At 38.2% G+C, this 27,682-nt stretch overlaps 2 protein-coding genes across 2 annotated transcripts; one reads left to right on the top strand and one right to left on the bottom strand.

Annotated features, from left to right (window-relative positions):
- Window positions 1–3,258: 3,258 nt before the first annotated feature.
- Window positions 3,259–7,776, bottom strand: zc4h2 (zinc finger, C4H2 domain containing). Its single transcript, XM_023834025.2, has 5 exons — window positions 7,583–7,776; window positions 6,818–6,989; window positions 6,108–6,280; window positions 5,242–5,404; window positions 3,259–4,332 (listed from the first exon to the last, which is right to left on the bottom strand). The coding sequence occupies exons 1-5, from the start codon at window positions 7,633–7,635 to the stop codon at window positions 4,219–4,221; spliced, it is 675 nt and encodes a 224-aa protein (XP_023689793.1). The 5' UTR covers window positions 7,636–7,776; the 3' UTR covers window positions 3,259–4,218.
- A 1,703-nt stretch (window positions 7,777–9,479) lies between these two features.
- zc3h12b (zinc finger CCCH-type containing 12B) lies at window positions 9,480–26,853 on the top strand. The gene is given in 7 exon segments (XM_072702254.1): window positions 9,480–9,790; window positions 18,794–18,959; window positions 18,962–19,568; window positions 19,717–19,856; window positions 20,326–20,560; window positions 21,173–21,279; window positions 21,374–26,853. Coding segments are annotated over 7 exon segments (2,796 nt in total). The 5' UTR covers window positions 9,480–9,664; the 3' UTR covers window positions 22,789–26,853.
- Window positions 26,854–27,682: the final 829 nt, after the last annotated feature.

The following is a 27,682-nucleotide window of genomic DNA, read 5'->3' as shown; positions in this document are numbered from 1 at the left end:
TATTTGCATGCATTTCATCCAGGCCCCCGGGTGTAATCCTATAATTGAAGGCACGTGGGCTATGTTGCCATTAAATTGTTAGTACTTTGAAATACAGTGTAATTTTGTAAAAGGTGTTCCCTGACTAGGTGGCATGGTGGAGCAGACTTAGCTAGCATTGTTGCCTCCCTCCTCTAGGTCCAGGGTTCTCCATGTGTGTAGAACTTGCATTTTCTCCCTGTGTGTGCAGGTTTCCCCCCACAGTGCAAAAACATCCTGAGGTTAATTGGAGTTACCAAATTGCCTGTACTGTAGGTGTGAGTGAATGGTGTGAGTGTGTGTGCCCTGCAATGGGTTGTCACACCATCCTGGGTTATTCCCTGCCTTGTGCCCATTAATGAATAAATTAATGTAAATAAATGTTAAAAGACAATGCCAACATTTCAGTCACAACAATCATGATAGTTACATTTTTCCGAAATTTTCAAATCCACTTTAGTTGCCACGCCAGGCTAGTATGAGGACAACACTGCTCTAAAATCATAGCAAAGATTTTGAACTAATTCCTGCGAGTCTGACTATCTAGCTGGAGGAAAGGGGCCCTGATCAATTATGCAAATTCCAGCAGGGTGATAATGCTGTGGCCAATCAGACCTTGGAATTCAGAATCTTATTGTGGCTGAGAAGAACCTGTAGTACTTATTATGTATCAGTGTGGATTACAGCTGGATCTGTAATCTGAAACAGATATACCACCTATCTGGACCTGTATAACCAAATGTCAGTTTCTATTGATAGCTAGCTCTGAGAAAGAGTGGTCCAGTCTTTTCTGTAATTTCTGATGTGAATTTCTGATTGAATCTGAATCAGCCACTCTTCCCTTAGTGATTGCCAAAATTGAAAAGCCTGCCCTTCTGGGTAGAAACTGGCTAAAAGGATTTAATTTTGGAATGTATTCTTCAGTTCTAACACAAGTTGTATACGGATAGTATAGTGTGAAGATAACTTTCAGGCCTGCAAACCCATGCTTCTGAAAAACTAGGTTAAATAGATTCAAGATTCAAGAGATCTTTATTCTCAGTACCATTGATGTACATGTATACATCTGGGATGAAATATAATTTACACATTATGATGCAAACATCAGGGCCCCATCACGCCTTAGCAAAAACGGAGCAGTTACACTCTACACTTAGGCCTACATATTAATCCGCTGAACATCCCTGGCAATATGCTTGGCAATCATGCTGCCAACACTTTTAAAAATTCTCACTTGCTTCTCTTTTGGATCAAAAAATAGCTCAGCCGTTTGGGAGGAGACCAACCAGTCAGTAGCCCCCAGTGACCCCTGGGTTACTTAAATCAGCAACACCTGAAGATCCATGCTGATGTCAACCTAAGGCCCCCAGATAAGTTAATCTGCCCCTGGAGGCAGGAGAAGATTTCTAATACTCCTGTTTAGTATTTGATCGCAATAAAAGAGAAACTCGCGCAACAACACCAACATTCCTCAAATTCCTCAAAGTGTGGTTCCTCCTTACCGTAGTTGGAAATTATTCAGGTTGCCAGAGAAATAATCAGACGGCCCCACCCATTCCCCCATGCATCCTACCAGAGGAGCTTTATCAGTCTGAGACGTGACCCATTGCTCGGGGTTTCTGGGAAAGGAGGGCTTATCTCACATATCACGCATTTCTCACATTCTCGTTTCACATATTCATCTTTTCTTACAGCTACATCAACCCTTACAACAGGGGTGGTCAATCTTATCCAGAAAGGGCCGTTGTGTATGCGGCTTTTTTACTGCGACTGGACTGATTGAATGAAGAATCCTCATACCTGGGCCTGAACAGCTGACTAAAGGTTATCCCAGAGACCTTCATAAACACCGGCCCTTTGCAAATGAGGTTGCCCACCCCTGCCTTACATTCAGCTTAACAGACTCACAAAATTATAACTGAACTGTTACAATATTCTATTTGTTTGCATAAAGATATGTCTTGATTACAAAATACCCTGTTTATAGATTATGGACGAATAAGATTAATGAATTAATCACTATGAGTAAAACACTGATTACCAGTATTGATACTAATAAATAATATTGATTAATTTCTTAATTTGTACTTATCAATTTTTAATTTTTTATTAAGATTAATGAATTAATCACTATGAGTAAAACACTGATTACCAGTATTGATACTAATAAATAATATTGATTAATTTCTTAATTTGTACTTATCAATTTTTAATTCATTTCCAAAAAGGTTTAATTGATTTTTTTTTTTTAATTTCACAAAGATCTATATGGATATGGGTTTAGTCTGATAATAGACCACAAGCCATTCTGAGCTACTTAATGTTGGAACGTTGCAGCGCCTACATTTTCGCAGCTAGAATGCAGCGCTGGAAATTTTCAAAGCTTGGGAACACAGATGCATTATTGAGGTAACCCTTACAAAATACAGACCCAATTCACAGTGTGAGTGGATATGTTCTGTACTTCGTCACCATTTACGACTTGCCAGTGAAAGATAGACAGAGTGAAGGAAATGAAAAAAGACCCTGGGGTCTTACTTATCAATCTTTGAGTGAATTTCATCGTGGAAAAAATCCGTACGCAAAAAATAAATGGATTTATTAAATCTGGGGTAGACATATTTCCTTTTGAAAATGTTAGAACTATCTTGTAAATGTGCATCGTGCACAAGACTTACATCTTGTTCAGGTGCCGCACACATATAAGCAGATTTTGTCAATGTAAATGATTTGCATGCTCATATAATATGCAAATACAGCCTTCATGGTTGCAAAGTCGGATAACAGTTACTATAAATAAAAAACCAAGAAGAGGAATTTTGAAGAGTGCTAATGAAAGTTCCCTTTCATTAGGGTGTAGTGTTGAAAACTTCAGATGGATCAATGGAGTATTGAAGATCCTATAGTGGTCAAGGGCTTCTGCAGTGTAAAGGCTGCAGAGGTAGATAAAATGCATCCAGAGATGCTAAATGTACTCGGTGCTGTTATGGCGTCATGGACGTTTTCAATGTTGCACAAACAGGACATAGCTGGCAACTGCTAACTGATCTAACCAGGGCGTAAGACTAGTTACCTCAAAACGAGCTGCTTAGAGTTTTTCTGCCCTCGGTACTGGACAGTCTGGAGGACGTCCTGAGGGTACTGATGCTTCCCGGTCAGCAGCATAGCAAGAACTATGTCCACCTGTTTCGGGGAAAGGAGCTTTGAAAGCTGCACTGAGAGAGACATGCATCTTAGAAATGAAAATCACAGGAACTGTAGTTTTATTTTTGTAAAGAGATGTTAATGTACATAAGTTAAAATGAATCAAAAGCCAACGTGTTGGCAATGACACAAATTTTAATCATGACTTTTGGAATGAAACCTTTTAAGGGCTTACTCAGAGAACAGTTGTTAGTAATACTAACATTTGTGTACATGTAAACAAGAAACTGAAGGCTGACCATATACTTTCAGTGACAATATACAGAACAATTTTCTGTAAAAATTTCACAAAGGGTTTTTATCTTATACACTTAAAACAGCTCAATATATACCACACTATGTCTATACAACAGCAGCATAACATTCTTAAATTTAGAGCATGCATAACCATTTAAATATTTGATTATGATTTTTACAAATTATGTGAAGTGTCACAGTGCATTGAAATGCATCATTTCCTCAAGTTAAGTTTTAAACATTATTTTGCCTTTTTTGTAGAGTTATGGAAAACCTTTGTAGAAAACGGATTTATTAGCAGTCATTTGCAACTGCGACAAAACAAGCTGCATGACTTGCTTAAGAGGAAAGCACCTCTTGCACAATATACCCATGAGAAAAAGACAGCTATCTGGCTGGTATATGATCACTGGTCACACACAGTTCAACAAACCAACACAGAGTTACATAGAACATAAAAATACATAAAATTTACCTATTACAACTGAAATTAAAATGACTAAATTAACAGTACTAAAAACATAATTTATGTTCTTCCATGAGACACCACTGGTTATTTACACTTATATAGCACCTTACATGTCAAATTTATTATGCAAAAACACTTTATATTAGGCAGTGTTTACGAATGGAAAAAAAAAATCAGTCTTTAAAAAATTATGAGAATGTTATAAAAAAAATTTAAAAAAAAGATACGACTGCAAATATGTTGGACAAAATGTCCCAGTAGCCAAAGCTGAAATATTATGGGGTGTTTCCTCATTCGTCTGGCTTCCTTTTTGGCTTTTTTGGGTTTCTGGAACGGCTCTTTGCTTTGCAAAGAGGGCATATCGGAGCGTTCCTGTGGATTTGCTGATGGCAAGACAGACAAGCCTGAAACAAAGACAAGATTTTTTTATTATTATTTATGTTCCTCCTCAGCAATACAATAGCTGCCAAAAGGTTCTATTCGTAACTTTTTACATATCATGGATGATTCACAGGTGAAAGAAGTATTTCACTTTTGGAAATGTGGGATAATAAATGCCAGGTCGTCATACAGTACACTGTGTAGTGCAATAAAACTAAATATGACATGGACTTTGAATATATGCAACACTCTGCGCAATATTTACTCTTTGCCGTGAAAACAAAGGTTATCATTGTCAGCCGACATTAATGCAAATCTTAACAGAATGTGTCAGTGCCATTCATGATCGATTGCACAGCAGACAGCATTCAGCTGGTGAGGAACTTTTTCCACAATCACTGGATAAACAACTTTCAAAATGAATACCTGAATAACATCAGCAAATTTATTTTACACATTTACTCTAAAAATATCTACTCCATCAATTACTACAGTGTTTACAAAATAATATTGACTTAATCAGATAACCCACCTAGAAAAGGTATTCAAAGCATAAGCAATATATAGTTTTGCTCCCATTTGCTGCACAGAAATGTTTTACGGTAGGTATCTACTAACTTTGTGCTGAGTGATTTCTGCACATTCTGCTTGATAGATCTGGTCTCGGTTAAGTTGGTTAAATAGTACTTGTGGATCACAATATTTCAAGTAGTGCCACAAATTCTCAAAAGATTAGAACTTATGATTCTCTGCTTAGGATCACTGTTCTGCTCAAAAGGTCAGCTTGATCAGACCCAAGCAGGTTAGCTTACAATACTGTACTGGACTGTTGTTCATCACTCAACCACCCCCAATTCATTCACCGCCAGCATTCCACTATTAAGAGCACAAGCTATGTGATGAAGCTGCCGTGTACACAGGAGACTGTTCACCTTCATTGGCGGAGGCTGCTGCCTGAAAGTCGCTGTCTGTCTGGCATCTTGTTTCCTCGCAACTTGAAGTTGCTGAGCAGCTGCTGCGGCAGCTGCAAGAGACTCTGGTATTGGGGGCTCTTGAGGTTCTGTGTGCCACTCTGCTTTCTGTTTTTCAAAATAACTGGACAGAACATTCAATTGTTAATCAGAAAAGAGGTGCAGGTATCCATCAACTTATGTCCAGGTTTCGTCCGAGAAGTGAGGACATAAGTCCAGAGGTGGAAAGTTCAGGTCCAGAAAGTTTTAATCCAGACCAAGGTTTTGTTTCCACCAGCCAGTTGAGTATAAAGAGTCACAGTCACAGATTACTCAACTGGATGGTTGAAGCAAGAACTTGGCCTGGATTTGTATTTTGTAGACCTGAATTTCCACCACTGCGTAAGTCAACCTGAACATAACTCGATTGTGATGGGGAGACAAAAGACACAGTATTACACACATTTAACTAAACCTCTAACATAGGAGCACAGCTGGTTTGTTTTGGTCCTTGCCTCAGGCTGCACACGTGGTAAAATGTTTCTGCTAATGTACATTACGTCTCTTATGGGATGTAAGTACATCTTAGTGTGGCACAGGGAAGTGGATGGATGGGAAAGGTAAGAAAGCAATGTCACTTGGTTCATTTCATGAAAAACTAACAAGTGGGTCAGATGATCTTTCTAATTATTGGTACTTTAAGTGGTTGCCAGGCTTCAAGTTTTAAAAACATTTGCCAAGTAGCCTTTTATCGTGCATCACTTTTCTGCCTATAAATGCTAAGATATGGTTTTTGGTTCATATCGGCCAGCCCCAACCAGTTTGATATAGACAGGTTTTATACTCACTCCAAAGATAGCTTCTCCTCCTCTTCACACAGGTCTGGCAGCCTCTGGAGTCCCAGTGTCATCCTCAGTGCATCCACATGCTCTTTCAAGGGCTTGTACTCTTCATGGAGGCGTCGTGTTGATTCCAGTAACTTGTTCAGGTCATTCTCTGACTGCTTGATTGTGTTCTCCATCTGAAAAGAGAGAAAAAGAACAAAACACTAACAATTAACTGCCAGAAGGGGAATAATTGGTATTATTAGGGTTGCACGATGTCACATTGTGATATGTGAAATATGCACAAGTAATACAGCGATATTTATAAAATAAAAGTAGATGAACTTACCTGAAATAACCTACAGCCAAATTGAACTTATCTACTTATTATCTGTGTGTCAAATTAGTTGGTGGGGTTGCCATGAGTCGTGTCAAGACGCAAGACAGTTCTAACAAATGCGATGTGATTACTGTGCAAGTACAAATAGCGATGATGCTAAAATGTATACCGTGTAGCCCTGATTATTATAATAAAAGGTTCAGTACGGGCTGCATGTTGCTTAAGTTAGCCGTTTGGTAACTTTAGATTTGCATGAGAAACTAACATCTTCCACATAAATGAAAAATAAATTGGCAACCCAAGATTAAAACCATGGCAATAGGGATGAGGGTGAAAGAGCACAATGGAAATCATCATTTCAAATAATTGCCCCTCTCAAAGTATTATTGCTTACCACATTGATGTCTGCATGAATCAGTCTTAGCTCTTCCACATGGGCCATCTTCTCCTGCAGCAGGAGGTCCATCTCCTGTTTGTACTCCTTAAGATGCTTCTCCTCAGACTCCAACGCTTCAAACTCAGACTTCAGTCTGGACTTTATCTTCTCCATTTGAATTGTCTTGTTTCTGGGGAAATAAACGCAGTCCAGAACAGAGAAAATCATTAAGTGTAAAAAAAAAGCACGCTCATTACCGTTTATATATGCTTTCCAGATCAGTCAGCCCAATGAGAAAACAAGAACATAAATTTGGTTGTTCTTTGCATGGAAAAATACAATGCAATAAGTTGTACTCCAGCATAAGCATAGCTACACCTTAAATTGGTGATCTAAACTTAAAACGATTTCCCCATTTCAAAAGCAGCTAGTCCATCATTTACCGCTTATCAGCACGAGTCATACAGCTGTTATTTTGTTAGTAGTGTTCTCAGTTAGAAAAGCATGACGCTTGACAATGATGTGTACCGAGAAAGCTAGTTAGCCACATATCTAAGTGGCAGTCTCCATGCAGTGAATAAAGCGCTACAATATGCACAGAAAAGATACAACGCTGCTTAAACTGTAATTCTCATGACCGGCTAGCAATTTCTCTGTCTATATACTAGTCACATAATAAGCATTTTAATTTCTGTCTTGAAGAAGAGCATTTTGTCTAGGAATAACAGCTAGCTGAAATATACTAATACAACTGTTAAAACAGACAGCAGTTTCCGAACTTACCTTATCTCTTTAATGTTTTCTAATTTACACATAATCTCCTGCTCATCCGTCATGATTGCTACGTTGAATTTCAGGCTTTTAAGGCGGTACTGGCAGAAAGAAGCAAAACAATGAAATAATCACCAGGCCACCCAAATTGCGCAGCAGCTGCAGAGGTTCCCGGCTCTGAAGCTGTGGATCGCTGACGTCACTTCCGATGTTACACCATATTTTGTGACCTTCCTAATATGTGACTCTAGGGGCGCTGTTTCATGTATTATTAGGAATGAACGCAAGGTTCTTGTTCACGTGCACGAGCCCTCTGCGCATTTCACGTACTGTAATTATTTTACCTTTCACAAATAAGGTACCGCAATTAATTTACATTTTTCAAGGCAGCAGCGTTTCCATTTTCTGTTCCATCCTCTTATTTGTATTTCTTAGTGTTGTCTCAGAAGCTTGGAGACAACTCTTGGGCATGTTCTTTCAAAATCAGTATTCGCGAATTATATAGGTGCCTGAAAGAGTAAGTAATTTTCAGCTATAAATCATATACCCGGTGTTGCAACATTTTTTTTTTACGATTGCTCGCTTTTATTTATTTATTTTTTTCAAAGGGGATTCCTGCAACCTAAATAGAACTATCCACAAAGCATAGGCCTATATATTAATGTTAATGCAGATTTCAAATAAGTATTTTTTTTTAAATACATGCTAGTTATTCTTTTCAGATGTCTTATTTTACTTTCTGATTGTTTATTTGGCGTTTTAATGTTGTGTATTTTGCGCAGAAGGCTAGTGCACGTGAACAGGAACCTTGCATTAATTCCCAATAATATGTGAAACAGCCCATGGAGTCACACATTAGGACGGTCACAAAATATGGCGTAACACCGCAACATGTTATTGTTAAATTTAAAGGGCTACTGTTATAATATGCTTTCGAGAATATGCGTTAACGGAATACGAACTGTTACAAACAAGCCAATGGTAGCCTATAGATTTCGGTATGGACGGTAGGGATCGACATATGTTCCTATTCGTACTGTGGGAATACCGGTCGTGTTATGTGGCCAAGGGCTTCGGGGCTGATTTGGTCCCTATAAATGTGAAAACCAAACATACGTCCTTAAATCAAGCTATATGACATGGGCTGGATTTTCATACAGGCTTGATTTGTGTTCTTTGTTTTATATATATATTCAGGTTTTTAAGAATTCAAAATTCTTTGAAGCATGTCAAGTGATAAACCTGAATTGTCAATCTGCAGCTGTATATTGATTCTCTTTTAAAGGTTTTTGGGGATGTAATATCTCCTGTGCCTACAACAACTCGGACATTTCAAACCACTTAATTTCTGGTGTTCGTCTTACATGTAGAATGTTCCTGTAGTAAGATGTAGGTTAATATCCGGTGACCAGTCTGGAATGAGTATCTGCTATATTTTTTAAGTCCTTTTAATATTCTTAAATTGATTAATCTGCTTTGATACAGTCGGTGGTGGTGGGATTGTGGTCGTGTGGGTTGCCTTACATCACTAGCATTAATTTAACCCCAAACCTCCATTTAAACATGCGATTAACACAGTAAAACACAATATAGCCTACCGTGTGACACTTCTTTTTAAAAATAAATAAATAACTAAATAAAATCTCCATTTATTGGGCCATACTTTCCAAACTTACGGGCCAACACAAAATGCTCAGTTTTTGCATTTGTGAATATATTTTTTTCCAGGGGAGTATACAGTAGCCTAAATAAGAGGTTGCAGTCTTGTTGTCATTGGTGTGCGTTTGCGTCTTTTTTGTAATTGATCTTCAATAAAATAGGGGTGTGCATTACAGGATGCGCTATAGGCTATTGGTGGATTGGCTCGAATCTGTGACCAGCGACAGGGGGCGGCAGACCTGTTGCTAAGAAACAGTTTGTAGGAGGCAGCTGGGATGATGCAGGAGGCCGGAGCGTCTTTTTGCCGTAATGCGTATACGATGTACTAGTAACTTCACTCACATTTAAAGTATATGTCTCTATCAGAAAACCGGTTTATAAACATTCATGAGGCGTCGTTGTGAACTTGGTCTGTCGTTATATATATTTTTATAAATGGTTTTGAAGCTGCCTGCGCCAACGTGTCCTTTACTGCCCAACCCCGTTTCGGAAAGTGAACATTTTTTCCGGGTGAGAGGGAACCTCGGCGCCGAGAACGGAGATCCCGCACGTAAGGAACACGTAAGAACATTACGCTTTTAATTTTGCTTGTTATTAAAGCAAATTATCTGACAAGCTGCGACATTCTTAAAGCAATTGGAATCACAAATAACAACTATCCTAAGTGATCCTGTCTTATATTGTATTAATCATCATCGTCGTTTGCCGCTTGTTTCTTTTTAGGTTCATAATTCGTTACTTATGTTCATGTGCACTGATAACGACAAAAAGTTTTACAGTATTACAATTTGATGATAAGAACGTCAAGACGAAGGTACATTACTGTATATATTTAGTAACTGATCTCAGGTCAATTCCGATTTATAGGCTACCATGAAATAATGTATTGTTAAAAACAACAATCAAAAAACATCGGAATAAAAAGATTATGTCTTTAGTGGAGAAAGTGGAAACAGAAGCGTGACAGTTTGGCTCTAATTAACTAAACAGATCAAAACTTAGAATTAATTTGTTCATGATCTTGTTAGGAGATTTTTAAACTCATATTAGTAAACATATCTAGTGATAGGCTATAAGTATACAGTATATGCGAATGTCAACATAGGTCTTGTAGTATAATTACATAGAGCTGTATTAAGATTAGATACAAAGTGATTAGTTTATCAGGTACATTTGATATTTAAAAGCTACTGTCTGTTCATACAAACAGAATCATGTGGTTGCAACTAAATACATATAGCAGGCAGTCAGGGTCACTCTAGAGGGTCACTTACTGTTTGACAAAGCATTGGAAAGGGTAACACGCACAATTTAAGACATTTTGAATATTGTGTAATTGTTATTACCAGACATGATGGTTCCAGCAACTCAGAAACAGCCTTTCCGGAACAATTACAATGTATAGATACTTCTGAGGGCATAGGTTTGGTTTCCGCATTGGTAGGGACCAAAATAGTACCGAGCATCCCCATCCACCTAGTTACACACAGTACTCCTATAAATATTGGTAGGGACCAAAGTAGTACCGAGCATCCCCATCCCCCTAGTTACACACAGTACTCCTATAAATATTGGTAGGGACCAAAGTAGTACCGAGCATCCCCATCCCCCTAGTTACACACAGTACTCCTATAAATATTGGTAGGGACCAAAGTAGTACCGAGCATCCCCATCCCCCTAGTTACACACAGTACTCCTATAAATATTGGTAGGGACCAAAGTAGTACCGAGCATCCCCATCCACCTAGTTACACGCAGTACTCCTATAAATATTGGTAGGGACCAAAGTAGTACCGAGCATCCCCATCCCCCTAGTTACACACAGTACTCCTATAAATATTGGTAGGGACCAAAGTAGTACCGAGCATCCCCATCCACCTAGTTACACACAGTACTCCTATAAATATTGGTAGGGACCAAAGTAATACCGAGCATCCCCATCCACCTAGTTACACACAGTACTCCTATAAATATTGGTAGGGACCAAAGTAGTACCGAGCATCCCCATCCCCCTAGTTACACACAGTACTCCTATAAATATTGGTAGGGACCAAAGTAGTTCCGAGCATCCCCATCCCCCTAGTTACACACAGTACTCCTATAAATATTGGTAGGGACCAAAGTAGTACCGAGCATCCCCATCCCCCTAGATACACACAGTACTCCTATAAATATTGGTAGGGACCAAAGTAGTTCCGAGCATCCCCATCCCCCTAGTTACACACAGTACTCCTATAAATATTGGTAGGGACCAAAGTAGTACTGAGCATCCCCATCCCCCTAGTTACACACAATACAGATGCTCCTCTACTTACAAACTGTCAACTCACGAACTTTCAGACATACGAACAAAGAGGACTGTAAGTCCAAATTGTGTTCATTGGGCTCCCAATGAGCGTCTGTACTCCTATAATATTGGTAGGGACCAAAGTAGTCCCGAGCTTCCCCATCCGCTTAGTTACACATGGTACTCCCATAATATTGGTAGGTACATGTCCCTGCCATCCATACCCAAATCTATGCCCTTGCATACTTCAGTAATGCTATGGGAAAAAGATCTGTTCAAGCATGATAAATACCAGGTTTGGAAGAAAAAGAAGTATAGCTTGGGATTTATACCTTGTTAAATACATTGTCTCGGTTTTTCAGCATAAGCATCATAACCTGATTTTGGTTAAACCTTCCTGTTTGTTATTTATTTCCATCATGATTTCTTAGATAACATGTAGAAATATCTATACATTTGAAACCTGGGCTTCAGAAGATGGATTGGCTTTGCTTTCACTAAACAGTATCGATCTTCATTGGTGACAAGCCTTTTTTTAATAGTTCAATGCACATTTCACATATATTCTCAAAGCCAGTGACTACTTAATTAAGGACCAGTATGAGTAAAATCATGCATATGGTAACTATCCTTACATCCATCCATCATCCATCCATCCATTTATTATTTGTTTGATTTTCATTCTTCTTGTTTGCTTGTGTTTTGCTTTTTGTTGTCCCTATTGTCCATACACTCGCACAGTTTGTTCTTTGTGCTGCTGCATGAATGCTGCATGAAAGCAGGATTTCCTGTTTTGGATCAATACAGTTTATTACTCAGTCAATATTCTGTGAAATTGTAGACACACCTTGATGCCCCAGTAGGACCAGTTTGAAAAAAGAAATAGAAAGTATAGAAAAAAACAGAAAATGTTGAATTTTATCGCAGCTTTACTGAGGGAAGGCTGCATGCACTTGTTGCTATGAAACAGGCAGCGTTCATGTAGCTGCCAGTCTGGTGGCCTTGCTAGGCTCAACCTGTAAAGGAGAGGGGGAGTGTAGGTTTGGTGGTAGCTTATATACTTAAAATCAGTTTATTTATCTGTGATAACCCATAGCGAAACTGCAAGCAGCCACAAACATAACTACCAATTCATATGAAAAGCTATTATTACAAATCCCATACAGCATCGCATAACAGTACTGAGCTACATCCTGGACAGGATATTGGTCCATCACAATACATTCATATGCACACACTACAGGTGCCAATTAAGCTAACTGCACGTGTTTGTGGGAGGAAAGCAGAATACACAGAAGAAATCTCCTCAACGTCTCTTCACACAGAGCAGAGGTGAGGATCAGACCTCCAGCTCATGGTATGAGGCAACAGTGCTAACCACTGTGTTACCCCTTTTCTAAGTATTTTGAATAAAAAAAACTAAAAATCTGGCTAAATGTGATTAAATATATTGAATTAGGAACTTAGAATTGCTTGAAAATTAGGAATTAACTGTTTAATTAAATGTTTTTTTTCCATCTGCTCCTGACCTCTCTTTATGCAATATGCAGTCTGTTTATGTGCCCTGAAAAAACCCTTTAATTTTGAGATTTTTTAAATATTTATTTTATGTATCCTTTATTTTACCAGGAAGGTTCCATTGAGATACAATATCTCTTCTTCCAGGAAGTTCTGTCCAATATGGCGCAAATAAGAAAAATAAGGCAAAAGATTCATATAGAGACACACAGAGATGATAAATATGAACACAAACTAAAATGCATACAAATACTCAAACCCTCCAAAAATACATGGAATAAAATGAATTTATATTTATTTTTATATTTATTCATATAATTCATAAACTGATAAATGACTATTCATTTAATGTGTCAGTCACAAAATATTTATTAAATTATCTTTGTCTTTTAGGGAGTAATTAATAAAATTATATTAGACAACAAATTCATTTTAAACCTGTTTTTTTAGGGAGAAACATTATATATTGATCTTCCTGTTACGTTAAAATACCATATATATGGCATAAAATATATTAAATAACTTTTTAAATTTAGTGAAGTGTTTTTTGAATAGTGCAGTTAATTCACATAATATAACATACAATAGGAGCACTGTAACCTTATTTTATCTACAAACATACACTCAGTGACAAAAGCAAGTTGAGCAAACATAGTCCGATTTGCATGTAATTTGGTACATGTGCAGACCAGTGATGGGTATGTAAACGATTCGATTTGCAAGGAGCTGGCGTGTCTAGTCACCAGACACAGAGGATGCCTTATAGATGCATTCAACAGCATTACCAGCACTTGACAGAGTTTGATAGGGGTCACATTGTGGGTTTGTGTGAGGCTGGATGGTCGTATTATGCATGTGGGGCATGTAGATGTCACAGTCACCTGATGTTTGAACCAATGGGCACGTGAGAGCACCCACACACACTGTCTTGTGTGTGTATGGTGGTGCTAATGGGAGAGACCCAATCTTGCCATTGTGAAGAAACACATTGGTGTTACTCCTGGCATCATGGTGTGGGGAGCCATAGGGTATGACATCATGGTGTGGGGAGCCATAGGGTATGACATCACGGTGTGGGGAGCCATAGGGTATGACATCACGGTGTGGGGAGCCATAGGGTATGACATCATGGTCTGGGGAGCCATAGGGTATGACATCATGGTGTGAGGAGCCATAGGGTATGACTTGAGGTCATCTCTGGTAGTGATTCGGGGGACCCTGACGGCACAGCACTACGTCAGTGACATCCTGCGTCCGCATGTCTTACCCTCCTGGGACAGAACCCTGGTACAGTTTTTTAACACAATGCCCATCCACACACGGCACGTGTGTCTATGGACTGCCTGTGTCATGTTCAGGTCCTGCTGTGACCAGCCAGGTCCTCCGATCTTTCCCCAATCGAACATGTATGGGATCTGTTGTCTGTTTGGTCTGATATTATAATCATTGTGATACAGTCACATGACCTTTCACCATGTACAGAATCATGTAATTTCCACCACACCATCTGGGCAATTAACTTTTTTTGTCGCTGAGTGTAATTTTACAGCATCATCATGTACTTGTCTCCTTAAACAAAAAGAAGTTGTGGTATGAAAAATTTGGTGTCCGCCCCATAATTTACTCAAATCAAACTTTTCCTCTGCTCCAGATAGGACAAATATATAATACAAAAAAAAGAATTAGTTTGGAGCACAAAAAGGATGTTATTGTCACAGTTGGACATGGTAGAACTACCATCCACGTTACATCTTGGGAACAGAAGGGGATTTTATTAACAGAACTCACAGAATCAAAAACCAAAAGGGACCACAAGGGGTCTAAACAAAAGAGCAAGAAAGCAGAACAAGAATTAACCCAGACTCAACTAAACCTAGGGAAATGCGAGGGGGAGACAGACTCTGAACAGGGTACTAATCAGTGAACATTCAACAGCAAGAACATGCAGGAAACAAAGGCACTGGCAGGTAACAAGCAATCACATACAAACTCCACAATGACCAACTGAGGAATAGGGCAAGGCCAGGCACATATATAGTGACAAAGCTAGATAAGATACAGGTGCGGACCATTGACAATTAACCAAACATTAGGGACTAGGAGTAATATGCCAGAGGTGAGGGTTACTAAACACTAAGGACTCAAACACTACGAATGGGATGGTCAGCAACACCTGCTGGCCAAAAAGGGAAATGACAGCACAGGGTAAAGACTGATCCTAACAGTTATATTACCATGTAGCTTTTTAATCATCACATCTGTGAAGAAAACCCTGGCGATTTGTATGTGTTGTTATACTAACAAGAATAATGATAATTATACCAATCTGAATAATAATATTTCAACAATGCTTCAATATTTCAATACTTATATTGGTCTATTGTATTCAATATGCACATGAAAACTTCTAGCAGATTTCCCCAATGGCTAATGCTGTAACAATTGCTTGAAAACATACAGACACCATAATCAAAATCATTATAAGATGCACATACATTCTTTTTCACTACATGTCAATAGAAGGTGTAACATAGCAACAGACACATTCTTCAGGGTGCCATTAAAGGCTGTTCCATCCAGTTGCATCCAATGCATTATTTTACATGCAATTCAAACATCAGAGTGGAAGAAATGTGATTTGAAGAAGTTTGATGAATTTCTGGTGTTTTGCAACATATGCTACTTCCCCTTAATCCTTTTATTATGATGTGCACATGATGTGTAGCTAAATGGATACAGCTCTGGATCTTTCCTGGTTTTTCTATATATCCTTGGACAAAGTGTTGTATACTCTTAAGACTACATATTATAAATATTCTTAAATTGACTGAACGAATATTGTTCAGCTTAGGCCAAGATTAAATTATATAATATATTGGTAACTAGGGTAGATTTGGTTTTAGTCATAGTCATATGGAATATGAAAGAGGAACCAAGTCTGTTGAAAAAAAAAGTATCAAGACTAAGCAATTTATTTGACAAACAAATATTTATTTTGTAATTTCAGCCATTATTAATATGCAATGATTTTTCCTCCAATCTGTGGAAAGGCAGTGGTTAGTAATGAATGTATAGCACAAATACATGGCTTTGTGGGCTGAATATGAAAATACTGATAAATTTGAATCTAAAGTTGTGTTGTAAAAATACTTGCAATCCTTGAATTTAAACAAGCCTCTGTGTAAATGCGGTTTGTCAGTGCTTCATAGAGAAAGATGTGTTTTGCCTGTTAGTCGTGACTGCTAAAAATCAGTTTGCTGATGACAGGGCTTGGTTGCTAGGAAACGCATGTCATAGACTGAGCCTTGTGAAGCTACATCAGCTACATGTTAGCATCTTTCTCTTTGCAAGACTAGGGAAGTAATGCTTTGCATGCATATGTTGTACCTGAAATAATTTTCTTAAAGCTCATTTATAAATCTTTATAAATAAATGGCACAATGATTAGTGCTTTATGAATTATACGTAAAGCTGCTTATATGAATGATATTTTTGAGGTAGCATTAAAATGATACATTTGGTTACGTTTTTATCAGCTGAGGACAATGAAACTTGCAAGTATGGTATATGTAATTCATTTTCCTGGGAATTCATTTTTATGATTAAAAAATTTAATTAATGTAATAACAAATTTGATATATTTTGCATATTTTCCATCCAGAATGGTATGTAGCTGACAATCTGATATTTTTGATTATAATGAACTTCATAAAGCTTTAGCAGTTAAGCCTGTTGGTTCTTGTTTAAAGGTTGAATTAAAATAACATTTGCATTCTAAACTGCTGCTATTCCCGTCAGCTAACAGACATCAGATATCAGATAAATGTAAAACCCGTATATATATATATATATATATTCACACACACACACACACACACACACACGCACACACACACATGTAGGGTAAACATATCCTTATGGGGACCGCTCATTCATTTCAATGGGAAAAATGCTAACGCTAACTATGACAACCTTAACCCCCACCCTGCCCTAACCATAACCATAAGTAACCTAACAAAATATAAGAGTTTTTGCATTTTTAGTTTTTTCATAGCAGTTACCGATTTTTATAAAATAGAGTTTTATCACATTATGGGGACATTGTGTCCCCATAAGGATAGGTAAACCCGCTCACACAAACACACACACACATACACAGTCATACTCTGTGTTTTGCACAAGTTGTCCAAAAAAACATACATAAGCATGCACTATATCTTATTTCCTGTACTAAACTTTGGGAACTGAGAGCAAACTGCAATCACATGATAACCTTTATGTTTATATTAGGAGTGTGTAGAGAGAATGAGATACTATATTGAAAAAGTAATGCTGCAGAGATACACCATTTATTACTGAACTGATAGGAGACTGATCTTGTCGTTTGTTACATACTACCAGACAGATCTAAAGTTACCATGGTATTCTTGCATTCCTACAAAACTTCAGATGAGCAGTTCTGCTCTCAATCAGTCCTTTATTTAGGCCAGAACACTTTCCCCAATATACCACAATGTTCGATATAATTCAACAAGATGCATATATGTTAATTTATGCAATAGGAAGGAAACATTTTGCATAGCTTCAAATTTATAACAACAAATAATGCTCTGGAGTGTGGTAATACAATATCTTTTACCTGATTACACTAAAAGGGCATATATTAAATGGATGAAACAGATTTTGTTTATTCAGTACGTTCCTAATACAATAAAATCAAAGAGGGTCTTTTTTTGTGTTACACAAAAACATACTAGCCGGTAAAATACAACGACGATTTTCTTGGGATCTTTTTTTTTTTTTTTTTTTTTTTTTGAAGACGCGCGGAGTTTCGGTCGCCGCCCATCGTCACTTAATAGGCTGAGGGGGCGGACGGGCGAGAGAGATTCAGTCCTGCTTGTGTAACTGTGGCATCTGACAGTCCGCTTCTCACGGAGGTAAATACGGCATTTCGCCTACGGGTTTGTTTTCTTCACCTTCAGTGTATTCGCTTCTTGGTTAGAGAGCGTAGTTCATATGTATACCTCGTGTGTGTGTGTGTATATATATATACATATATGTATATATATATATATATATATATATATATATATATATATATATACACATACACATACACACACACAGACAAGCTCGTGTTCTACTTAATTATTCATAAGTAAAAAAAATTGTAAACGTACTTATACATTGTCGCGCAGCTGACTTGTATTATTACATTATAATGAGCATTACTGGGGTAACATAAGCAGAATTTTCGTGGTCTTCAGCAAGAACATTGTCATCGTCTATACACTTTTTATTGCGCCAGTGATGGTTATTATTTTTTTTATTAATTTAAACACAGCTTTACAGATGGTCTTCTTTTTAGACAGCAAACGAATCGCTCGATCGCTCAGTGTAAAACTTCTTGGATTTCCCCTAAACCTCCAAAGGCAGATATGCAGTTCATTGCTTACATCATTACGACGAAGATAATGCCGCCTTCTGGTTACGAATCTAAAAAGGAAGTTGAATTACAAACTCTAAAAATGAGTTCCTGTTTGGAAAATCTGAATGTCTCTAGTGATTTAAATGGCTTACTGTGATTCGGAACACATTTTTCTTTGTAATTATACTATTATACTATTCATTTGAATTAAATCTGGGTTTAATATTACTTTTTACAATCTGTTATTTGAGATAATGTTTTTATTGTGTGAAATTATGTAGCCATTAAGAAGCCCAAGACATTCAGAAAACTTTTACTTCTTTGCATCCAGGGCTATATACTGTGCCTAATTTCAGCAAAACGCAGAAGGAAGGAGGACAGAACAGTAGCCCGGCTCCAAGAGCTGCTGACACTCACTTCGGACATAGAATATGAGTCTCAGACTGTGATTGAGGTGAGGGAGCATGCAGCGGAAACCTCAGGTGATGAGCAAAGAGTAAGACGTGGTCCATGTCGGATGAACCAAAAATGGAGAAATGCTCTTCTGGTGATGCCTCCAGCACGCTGAAGGTGACCCAAGATGCCAGCGGAGAGTCAGACGAGGGTAGCAGCTCGGAGAGTGAGATGGAGCACGGCTATGGGAGCGGTAGGAAACAAGAACCGCTTATCTCTACCAAAGTGCACCGGCAGCTCTGCCGCTTTCCCTGCCTGGACCGGCCCAGTTTCTCTCAGAGTGGCACTCTTCAGGATCTCCATGTTGAGGAAAACAAGTTCTGTGACAGTCTTCCTGCCAGTGAAAGGGAGCACCAAGCCAAGATGGATTTTGCATTGAAGTTGGGCTACTCAGGGGAACAGATTGAAACTGTGCTGAACAAACTGGGACCCAGTGCCCTAATTAATGACATCCTGGCTGAACTGGTCAGACTGGGCAACAAGGGTGAATTGGAGGCTCCGGCCAGCAACTGCATCAGCACAAGCACCTTGGTAAGTCGAGGTGCTTGTAACAGAGAAATTGCCAGTCCAAAGCTGTCATTAGAGGAAGAAGCTGTTGACAGTTTTGATAACCTGAGACCTATAGTCATAGATGGCTCGAACGTGGCAATGAGGTGAGTCTCACTAACTTACAGATGTCAATATGTTACTGTTCTTTTTTTTTTTAACTATGCCTTGACCTGTCACACCAGTGTTCTTTATGTAGGCGAATGTTTCAGAACTGGAGGTTTATTAGCTATTTTATCATTTTATTTCTTGTAGCCATGGAAACAAAGAAGTATTTTCTTGCCGTGGTATCCAGTTGGCCGTGGATTGGTTTCTCGAGAAAGGACACAAAGATATCACAGTATTTGTTCCAGCTTGGAGAAAAGAGCAGTCCAGACCTGATGCCCCTATTACAGGTATCAGAGGCCTGATTCTTAAGGCAATTTGGACTGTGGCTTATTATCATTGACTGTAATATTGGGTGGTGACATTTGATTATGTTGCAATACAGACATTATGTACTTTTTTACAATGTTAACATTAATGTTCAATACTGGAAGACTCTTTGCTAAATGTAGTGCTTTCTTTTATGGTAAAATATTAACGAAATATCTGTTTACTTTTCATTGCCATCCAGCTAATTTAAATTTTGAAACGGCTGAAAACATGTTTGGCATCCCCAGTGAGATCAGACTGTGTTTCTTAAAGGCACAGCATCTGATTGATTTGTTTATCCACACTGCAGAATGTACAGAATCTTTGGATACATCTTTGTGTGGAACTGTGATTAATTTCAGCCCTGAAAAATGAAACAGGATTTAAGTCTCTTGTATTTGCAAAGTTTAAATGCTGTCTGATTTTAAATAATTGCTACGTGGTCCCTAGATCAAGAAATCTTGAGGAAGCTAGAGAAAGAGAAGATTCTGGTGTTCACACCATCCCGTCGGGTCCAAGGTAGAAGAGTTGTGTGCTATGATGATCGCTTCATAGTGAAACTGGCTTGTGACTCTGATGGTATCATTGTATCCAACGACAACTACAGAGACCTCCAGAATGAAAAACCAGAATGGAAAAAGTTCATAGAGGAACGTCTTCTAATGTATTCTTTTGTGAATGACAAGTAAGTAAGAAAAAGTTAGATGGATATCTGTTTTTTACAAAGAGTAACATTATTGTGTAACAGTAGCTTAACTTTTTTATAAGCTACAACAAATAATAGACTACTTTAGGTGCTTTCCTTGAACTTAGAAGTTCAAGGATGCTGTAGAAATCTGCAGAAATCTGCAGGACGGTCCAGCTGCTTTTCTGACTGGTTTTATTATGAATGTACTGTATATGTGTTGAGTTAGCCAACATTATTTTGTAAAGCTATAATTTGAAGCTTGAGGCACAGTGAGTGTGTGGAGTTCGTATATTCATTCCATTTCTCAAAGTACTGTAGTGTACTTCTACAATCCAAGGGCATATGCTTGGTTGACACGGTGTCCTGAAATTTTCTTTTGATTGTAAGTGTGTGTGGCTCGTAATAAACTGGCTTTTTGCCTTGTACTTCTTGAGATAGGCTCCAGGTTCACCCTGACGGTGTGATTACTGAAGTTAAATCATTTGAGGAATATTGCTCATAATGTGACATTTTCATTGCTCGCAATTAATTAATTATTGCTCAGAAACTGAAAATGACCGCATGGTACAGATTGCCCAATTAACTAGTGTAATTTTAACGATTTCTTAGGTTCATGCCACCAGATGATCCTTTGGGGCGACATGGGCCAAGTTTAGAAAATTTCCTCAGAAAATGTCCCGTCGTCCCAGAGCACAAAAAGCAGCCATGTCCTTATGGTGAGTATATCAACAAATTAACCACTTAAGCTTCGCTGTGGCTTACAGCAGATTTAAAAACATTACTAATTGTTTATATCTTTGATTTAACCAGGAAAGAAATGCACATATGGACACAAATGCAGATACTACCATCCTGAGCGAGCGAATCAGCCTCAGCGATCTGTAGCTGATGAACTTAGAGCATTTGCCAAAATGTCTGCTGTGAAAACAATGAGTGAAGGAGCTTTGGTCAAATGCAGCTCTGGGCCTATTGCCTTGAAAGATGAGAGCGGCTTCGAAGCGAAACGTGTCGCCCCCAAGCGGCAGTCAGACCCTAGCATCCGCTCAGTGGCTTGTGAACCGGAAGAGAGACTATTGTCCACTAGGAAAACAGAAACCAGCTGTGTGCCTTCTCTTGTAACTGCCCTCAGTGTACCCACCTTGCAGCCCGCTAAAAGCCATGTAGCTGTTGCCTTGAATACCCGATCTGCCAGCAGTCCAGCGCCTGGCTCCTCCCAGTTTATCCGTAGCTCTCTGGAGCATATGCCTAGCGTACAGTACCCACCCATCCTGGTCACCAACAGCCCTATCTCCTCTGTTAACTACAGTGAACATTTCACTAAGTATGACTCCGTGGGTGACCATGGGTACTATTCCATGCTGAATGACTTCCAAAAAATGAGCTTAAACAACAGAACAGACAGCTTCTATAATACGGAGTCTGAGTATGTGATACACCAGCGAAATCATAGCACCCGTCCAGAGCCTTGTCTCAGCCACTCCAACAGTAACTCATTCTCCTCATTTGGGGAATTGTATTTGAGTTCCGTGGACAGTAACCTGGAGGAGAATGTAAAAAGACATCAAACGTCCTCTCAAAACAGGCTTCGGGCCTTTTCTCATGGATTTCATCATGAAGCTTTGACCAGGGTACAGAGCGATGGTCAGGAGGAGCCCAAGCAGATGTCGCATAAACAGCCTGCCTTCCACCTAACTCCACATGTCCAGCATCCATCCATTGGGGCCAGGTCTAGCTGCCCAGGAATTTACCCCCTACCCTACATGACCCACCCATCACCGATCTCTCAGCCTGGCCGCTCCCTGGGCATGACTCGCATGGACAGCATCTCCGACTCCCGCCTTTATGAGAGCAACCCCATGAGGCAGAGGAGACCACCACTATGCCGGGAGCAACATGCCAGCTGGGACCCCCTACCCTTTGGGGCCGAATCCTTCCGATACCACTCCTACCCCTTAAGCAACAGCCCGATGCGGTCGGGCTGTGAACGTTTTATGGTGCGCAGTATGCCAGAGAAGATGGAGCAGATATGGATGAGGCCTTGGGAAGGCCTTTCCACCGACTACGTAGAGGGTCAGGTCGTGCCAGATCATCAGTATGAGACCTACCGCAATCTGTGCAACATCTTCCCCTCCTACATCGTACGGTCAGTCATGGAGAAAAATCCACATATGACAGATCCACAGCAACTTGCTGCCATCATTGTCACCAGCAACTCTTGCCGTTAAATATGTCATTTGAAGGCAAAATGAGTGTAATATTATATATTTAAGTGACACACCCTGTGATTACCTGTGCATACATTTATATCCCGATAAGCACTATTGGGATATATCGGGACCGACACTTGAATTATATGAGTTTTGGGGAATAGTTGACAAGGACCCTATGGGAATGCATACCTCAAGGACATTTAACGTTTTTGGCCTTCTATTTCAATCACCTCACTGGAGTCATCTGAACCACTATTAATTTGAAGTTTTAATGTTAAATGTAATATTGAAATATCTGATTTTTTTCAAGTACTCTTCATATTTGGAGTATATGAAATATTTTTTCATAAAATACTGTTTCTGGTTAGGAATTTGTTAGGATTTTGAAAAAAAGATGCAAATACCGGTAAGATGCTGATATATTGCCAAATCCTATCTGAACCTGTGCCATAAGAAGACATAGTTTTTTAATGATGCTTGTATTGACTGGTGGTTTAATTTTGCCTTAGTACTCATAGATGTATCTCTTAGTGTCTCTTTTAAATCTATTTTATGACTGTATTTAAACTGGACAAATATGTGTTTTGAACCTCACCAACCTGCAGGGTTTGATGGTCTAGATCTAGACGTTCTTTTAAACCAGGTCCATGAACCTGCAGGTTACAAGTCATATAGCTGTGGTAACTCCCTGGTTAGAACATAACCAAAGGTTTTGGCTGAATTATTTGCTCAGTCTTTTTCATGCCTTTGATTGTACAGTCATGTGCCGCATAACGATATTTCGGTCAACGACAGACCGCATATATATGACAGTAGCCCTGTAAGATTATAATACTTGATAAGGATAATAAACAACTATGTTACTGGTTTATGTATTTGCTATACTGTAATTTTTAATCATTATTTTTTCTACTTACAAAAAAGTTTACCAGAAAACAGTAGGCCGCATTCCGCATAGTGTGTAAATACACTGTATGATGTTCGCAATGAAACTCAACGAAGTTTTTTAGAACGTATCCCCGTCGTTAAGCGACGCATGACTGTACTATTAGCTTATTTGCTTCAACTGTGTCTTTTCATTTTATAAAGCTAGCTAATAGTCTCACAATATTTTACTGAACCGTGCTTTTGATCTGACTCTGGGTACCTTTGCTTATGCATTGGGTCAGATAAACCACAAATCCATGTCTAAATTGCCTGCAGGAAAGGTATGGTAGCTGTCTTTGACTTAGAGGGTCATGCAACAAGGAAAAGACAGCAGCTACAGCCAGATAAAAAGACACCTGGATATCAGAAGGTGTTCTATGTGGCTGATTTAATGTCATGATGTCATGATGAGAAAAAAAAAAACATTTTCATGTATGTGCGTGACTGCACATTGACAAAATAGGACTATGAGTTCAAGTCTATAATCGACGGATGGTTTGAAGGTGTGTACTTTCACATCAGCCAAATGCCTTGAAAAGACATTTCTTTGTTTTTAATGCGGAAAGGCTTGTATCGCTCATTGCACATTATGAACTTTTTTGCAGTAAAACCTATGACATTGATTTTTTTAGTACGTAAGAGAAGAAGGCATTGTACAGCCTTTAGTCTCTATGAGAGAGTGTGACGCTGCCTTGCTGTTTCTTACCGTGAAATTCCAGGCGTACAGCCGCCAACAGGGTTGTTTCTGCCATTAAGCTGAACGGTTTTCTTGCTGCTGTGTTATTTGGCTTTAAACCACTGAACCCAGCCCAGAGTGGGTAACTAAAGCTATCCAGCATAGAAGGAAGTTGTAGACTGGTAGTTTGCATGTTAAAAAAGGTATTGTAGTTCACAAGATGTGTAACTGAAACTATCCTCAGTAAAACCAGCCTGTCATGGATTACCTCAGAAACAGATTTTAATAAACCATTCGCTTAGGAGAGGTCTGGTTTATATTATGGCTATTAGTTTGTCTATTTAGTAGAACAACCATGTATTTTTATATTGACAGATCATTACCTACTATATCTCTGTATACATAATTTCACAATATTGATCTTTAAAAAAGGCACAGTGTATTATGGTTATCCTAACTGGGGATTAGGTGAAGCTAGAGATGGCAGGCATTAATCCCCAAAGCAGAAAACACATCACAAAAGCAAGTTTTATAATAACTGTGTTTTGATGTAAATTCCTATTACATACAGCATTTTGGTGGAATTCCTTTTCAGAAGAATGAAACAATATATGGAAAACTGTCTTGTCAAGGAAGGGATTTATTTCTGATTGACGTCAGGTGCCAGTGATGTCACAATAACCTCAGCAGTTCTGCTGCAGGGTAAGAGGGTCAGGGTGGACAATGTAATTAAAAAGACTACTTGCTGCATGTTTGATTTATGCCTCTAATTGGCACTATTTTTATGAGTACTAATAAAGATAAACATCATTCTACTACTTTGGCTTCCTCCCAATTGTGTAAAGAGGAATTGTAATCTGTAGTATAACAGGCAACTGCTGACTATTGAGCGAGGGCACAAATGGAGAAGCACGATAAAAATTTGATACACTAAATCTTTTCAAAACCTTTACTTCACTGCAGTGAACAGCTAAGCCTAAATGTGTAGAAACAACCTTTGCTTGTTGATACAAATTGTATCTCTTTCTTGACTGTAAAAATATTTATAAAATGTACAGTATTTCCTTAGAATAGATTTACGTAATAGATGCCGTAATGTTAGTGACACCATGTGTCACTGGGAGTAGCCCTTGGGCATATATTTTCTCACTGAGCAAAGCAGTTTATTGACAGGGAAATGTACATGTGATATGACAGTTCAGTTTATTTTTGTGTGCATTTGTGAAAATTATTCTATGTATTTAAAACAAATATAATGCTGTGCAGTAATAGTGTATTCATTTTTGGTGCTGCTGTACTCATATCTTTTAACGGAAGTGTGGGACCCCGACCGATACTGCAGATTTATTTACACAGTATCTCAATATTTTTACACAAATCAAAATATGTATTGTACAAAATATGTAACATTTTGGGGTGGGGAGAATTGTCATTGTGTCATTCTGTAGTTTAAAGATAAAATTAATTCAAACAAACTGATTATGACAAAGTCCTGGGTGCAAAAAAAAATCACATGACAGTTATGTCACTCTCTTTTGTCACTTATCTTTGCCTTAAATAATGTGAATTGAATTGAAACTGAATTTTTAAATATTATTGTGTTGTATAAATTGTTCCTGAAGATTACTGTACGATAGTCTATAGTGTAGCTGATTAAAGTGTGTCATATTTAATTACTGTAAGTTTTATAGATTAGACAATGACTTTGCTTTAGTGCAGGGTGCCCAACCCCCAGGGGAGGGGTTGGTCATTTCCAAAAATAAACTATATATTTTCATCTGAGAAACAAAAATGGAAATTAATAAACGTATATATGGCTTGCCAATAGATCCACCATCATCAGAAGTTTGGAAATCCCTACTTTAGGGTACATTGTTAAATTTTACGGTTCTAATTTAACCTTAATAAAAAGTAAAAGATCTTAAAAACATCCAAATTTTCTCATTTTTTACTTTGCCCTATACATACAGTATAGCTATTCTCAGGTAGTCAAAACAATTTCAAAAAATGTATGCATTCAAACTAAAATATAAAAATGTATTGAACATTCGTGTATTGTGGTAAGTCAATTAAATTCTGTGCTTTTTTTGCTCTAGATATATGTATATAAATATTTGGGTCTGATGACTCAAACAAAACGTAAGTCTTAATGACAAAGTGTGTATGTTTATTCAAATAAAATGTGATTTGTGTGCAGTAAATTCGATGAGTGATATAATTTTTTTCCCCCCGAGAAGGTCCCCTCATTTAAACCCTGTTTACTTGCAGGTTTGAAATGTACTTTGATAGTACATTTCATCTGCACATTTTTTTTATCTTAACATGTAATGGCCTTAATCACCTAAACCTACAGGAGTGTTTGTAATCCAATGACATATTTGTATCAATCATTATGTGTATTTTTTAATTTAATAGGATATCGTGTTATATTTCTCTTCTTATTGTAATTTGATTAAATGTCCTTCCATTTTTTTGTACGTGTTTGTATTGTCTATTTTAATAATAATAATAGAAAAATTAGTACATTAATACAGGTCATTAGACCAAAGTTGCTTTGCGCAATTGCGTTCATAGCCTAAATGACTCTCACTTTCACTGATTATCATGGAATTTAGCAGACAACATATGTTTTTTTCTTTTCATTTGTTTCACAAACAAACCTCACTACCATTTATTATTCACATGAGCTGAATGAAGTCTGTGTCCTGTTTTGATATACAGTATGCCCTTTTTGTAAGGTAGGGGAAAATGTCATCTGTTGCTGGATTAGCCTCGGAACAAACATTATTCCTTGGGGAGGATAACTTGTTTTTTTTTTTTGTAATCACACATTCTGCGACTCACTAGTTCAGAAATGCTGATCTATTGTTTAGTGTGTAACTACATAATTGGGTTAGTATTGCTATATGATGGGGGGGAAAAAAAGTAAAACGGCAAAATGTATTCGTTAGACTGATGTTGAGATGGTACTGGCGATATGGCTGGGAAATGGACAGCCAGTTTGGTGATGGGATGTCGTCTAGGTATAGATGACACCTGCAAAAATTTTTTGTAGAAACCTGAATGTTTTAAAGAGAGACTGCTTTAATCAGAATTGTGCACAGCTGGTAGAATCACATTATAGGGATTAAAAGAAAAAGCAGCAACTGATTTATAGTGCCAAACTTAGCAAAGCTGAGATTTGCACTAGTTCGAAGTTAGTTGACGTCTTCAGAAAGGTGAGATTTTACACAAAAATGAGGTGCAAAAACATATGCTAGATTTATGATGTGTGAAGACGGACTGAGAAGGTACAATAATAGTTTT

This window comes from Paramormyrops kingsleyae, chromosome 18 (genome assembly GCF_048594095.1).
Source record: "Paramormyrops kingsleyae isolate MSU_618 chromosome 18, PKINGS_0.4, whole genome shotgun sequence".
NCBI lineage: Eukaryota > Metazoa > Chordata > Actinopteri > Osteoglossiformes > Mormyridae > Paramormyrops > Paramormyrops kingsleyae.
Note: the sequence above shows the minus strand (reverse complement) of the source record. Positions and strands in the feature narration are given on the sequence as shown.

Excerpts from the sequence above, each read along its gene's own strand:
- zc4h2 (XM_023834025.2), bottom strand. The coding sequence starts at position 7,635 with ATGACGGATGAGCAGGAGATTATGTGTAAATTAGAAAACATTAAAGAG. Across the intron at positions 6,281-6,817 it reads TTCATGCAGACATCAATGTG|ATGGAGAACACAATCAAGCA; the intron begins GTAAGCAATAAT and ends CTCTCTTTTCAG. Across the intron at positions 5,405-6,107 it reads GAGGAGAAGCTATCTTTGGA|TTATTTTGAAAAACAGAAAG; the intron begins GTGAGTATAAAA and ends TGTTCTGTCCAG.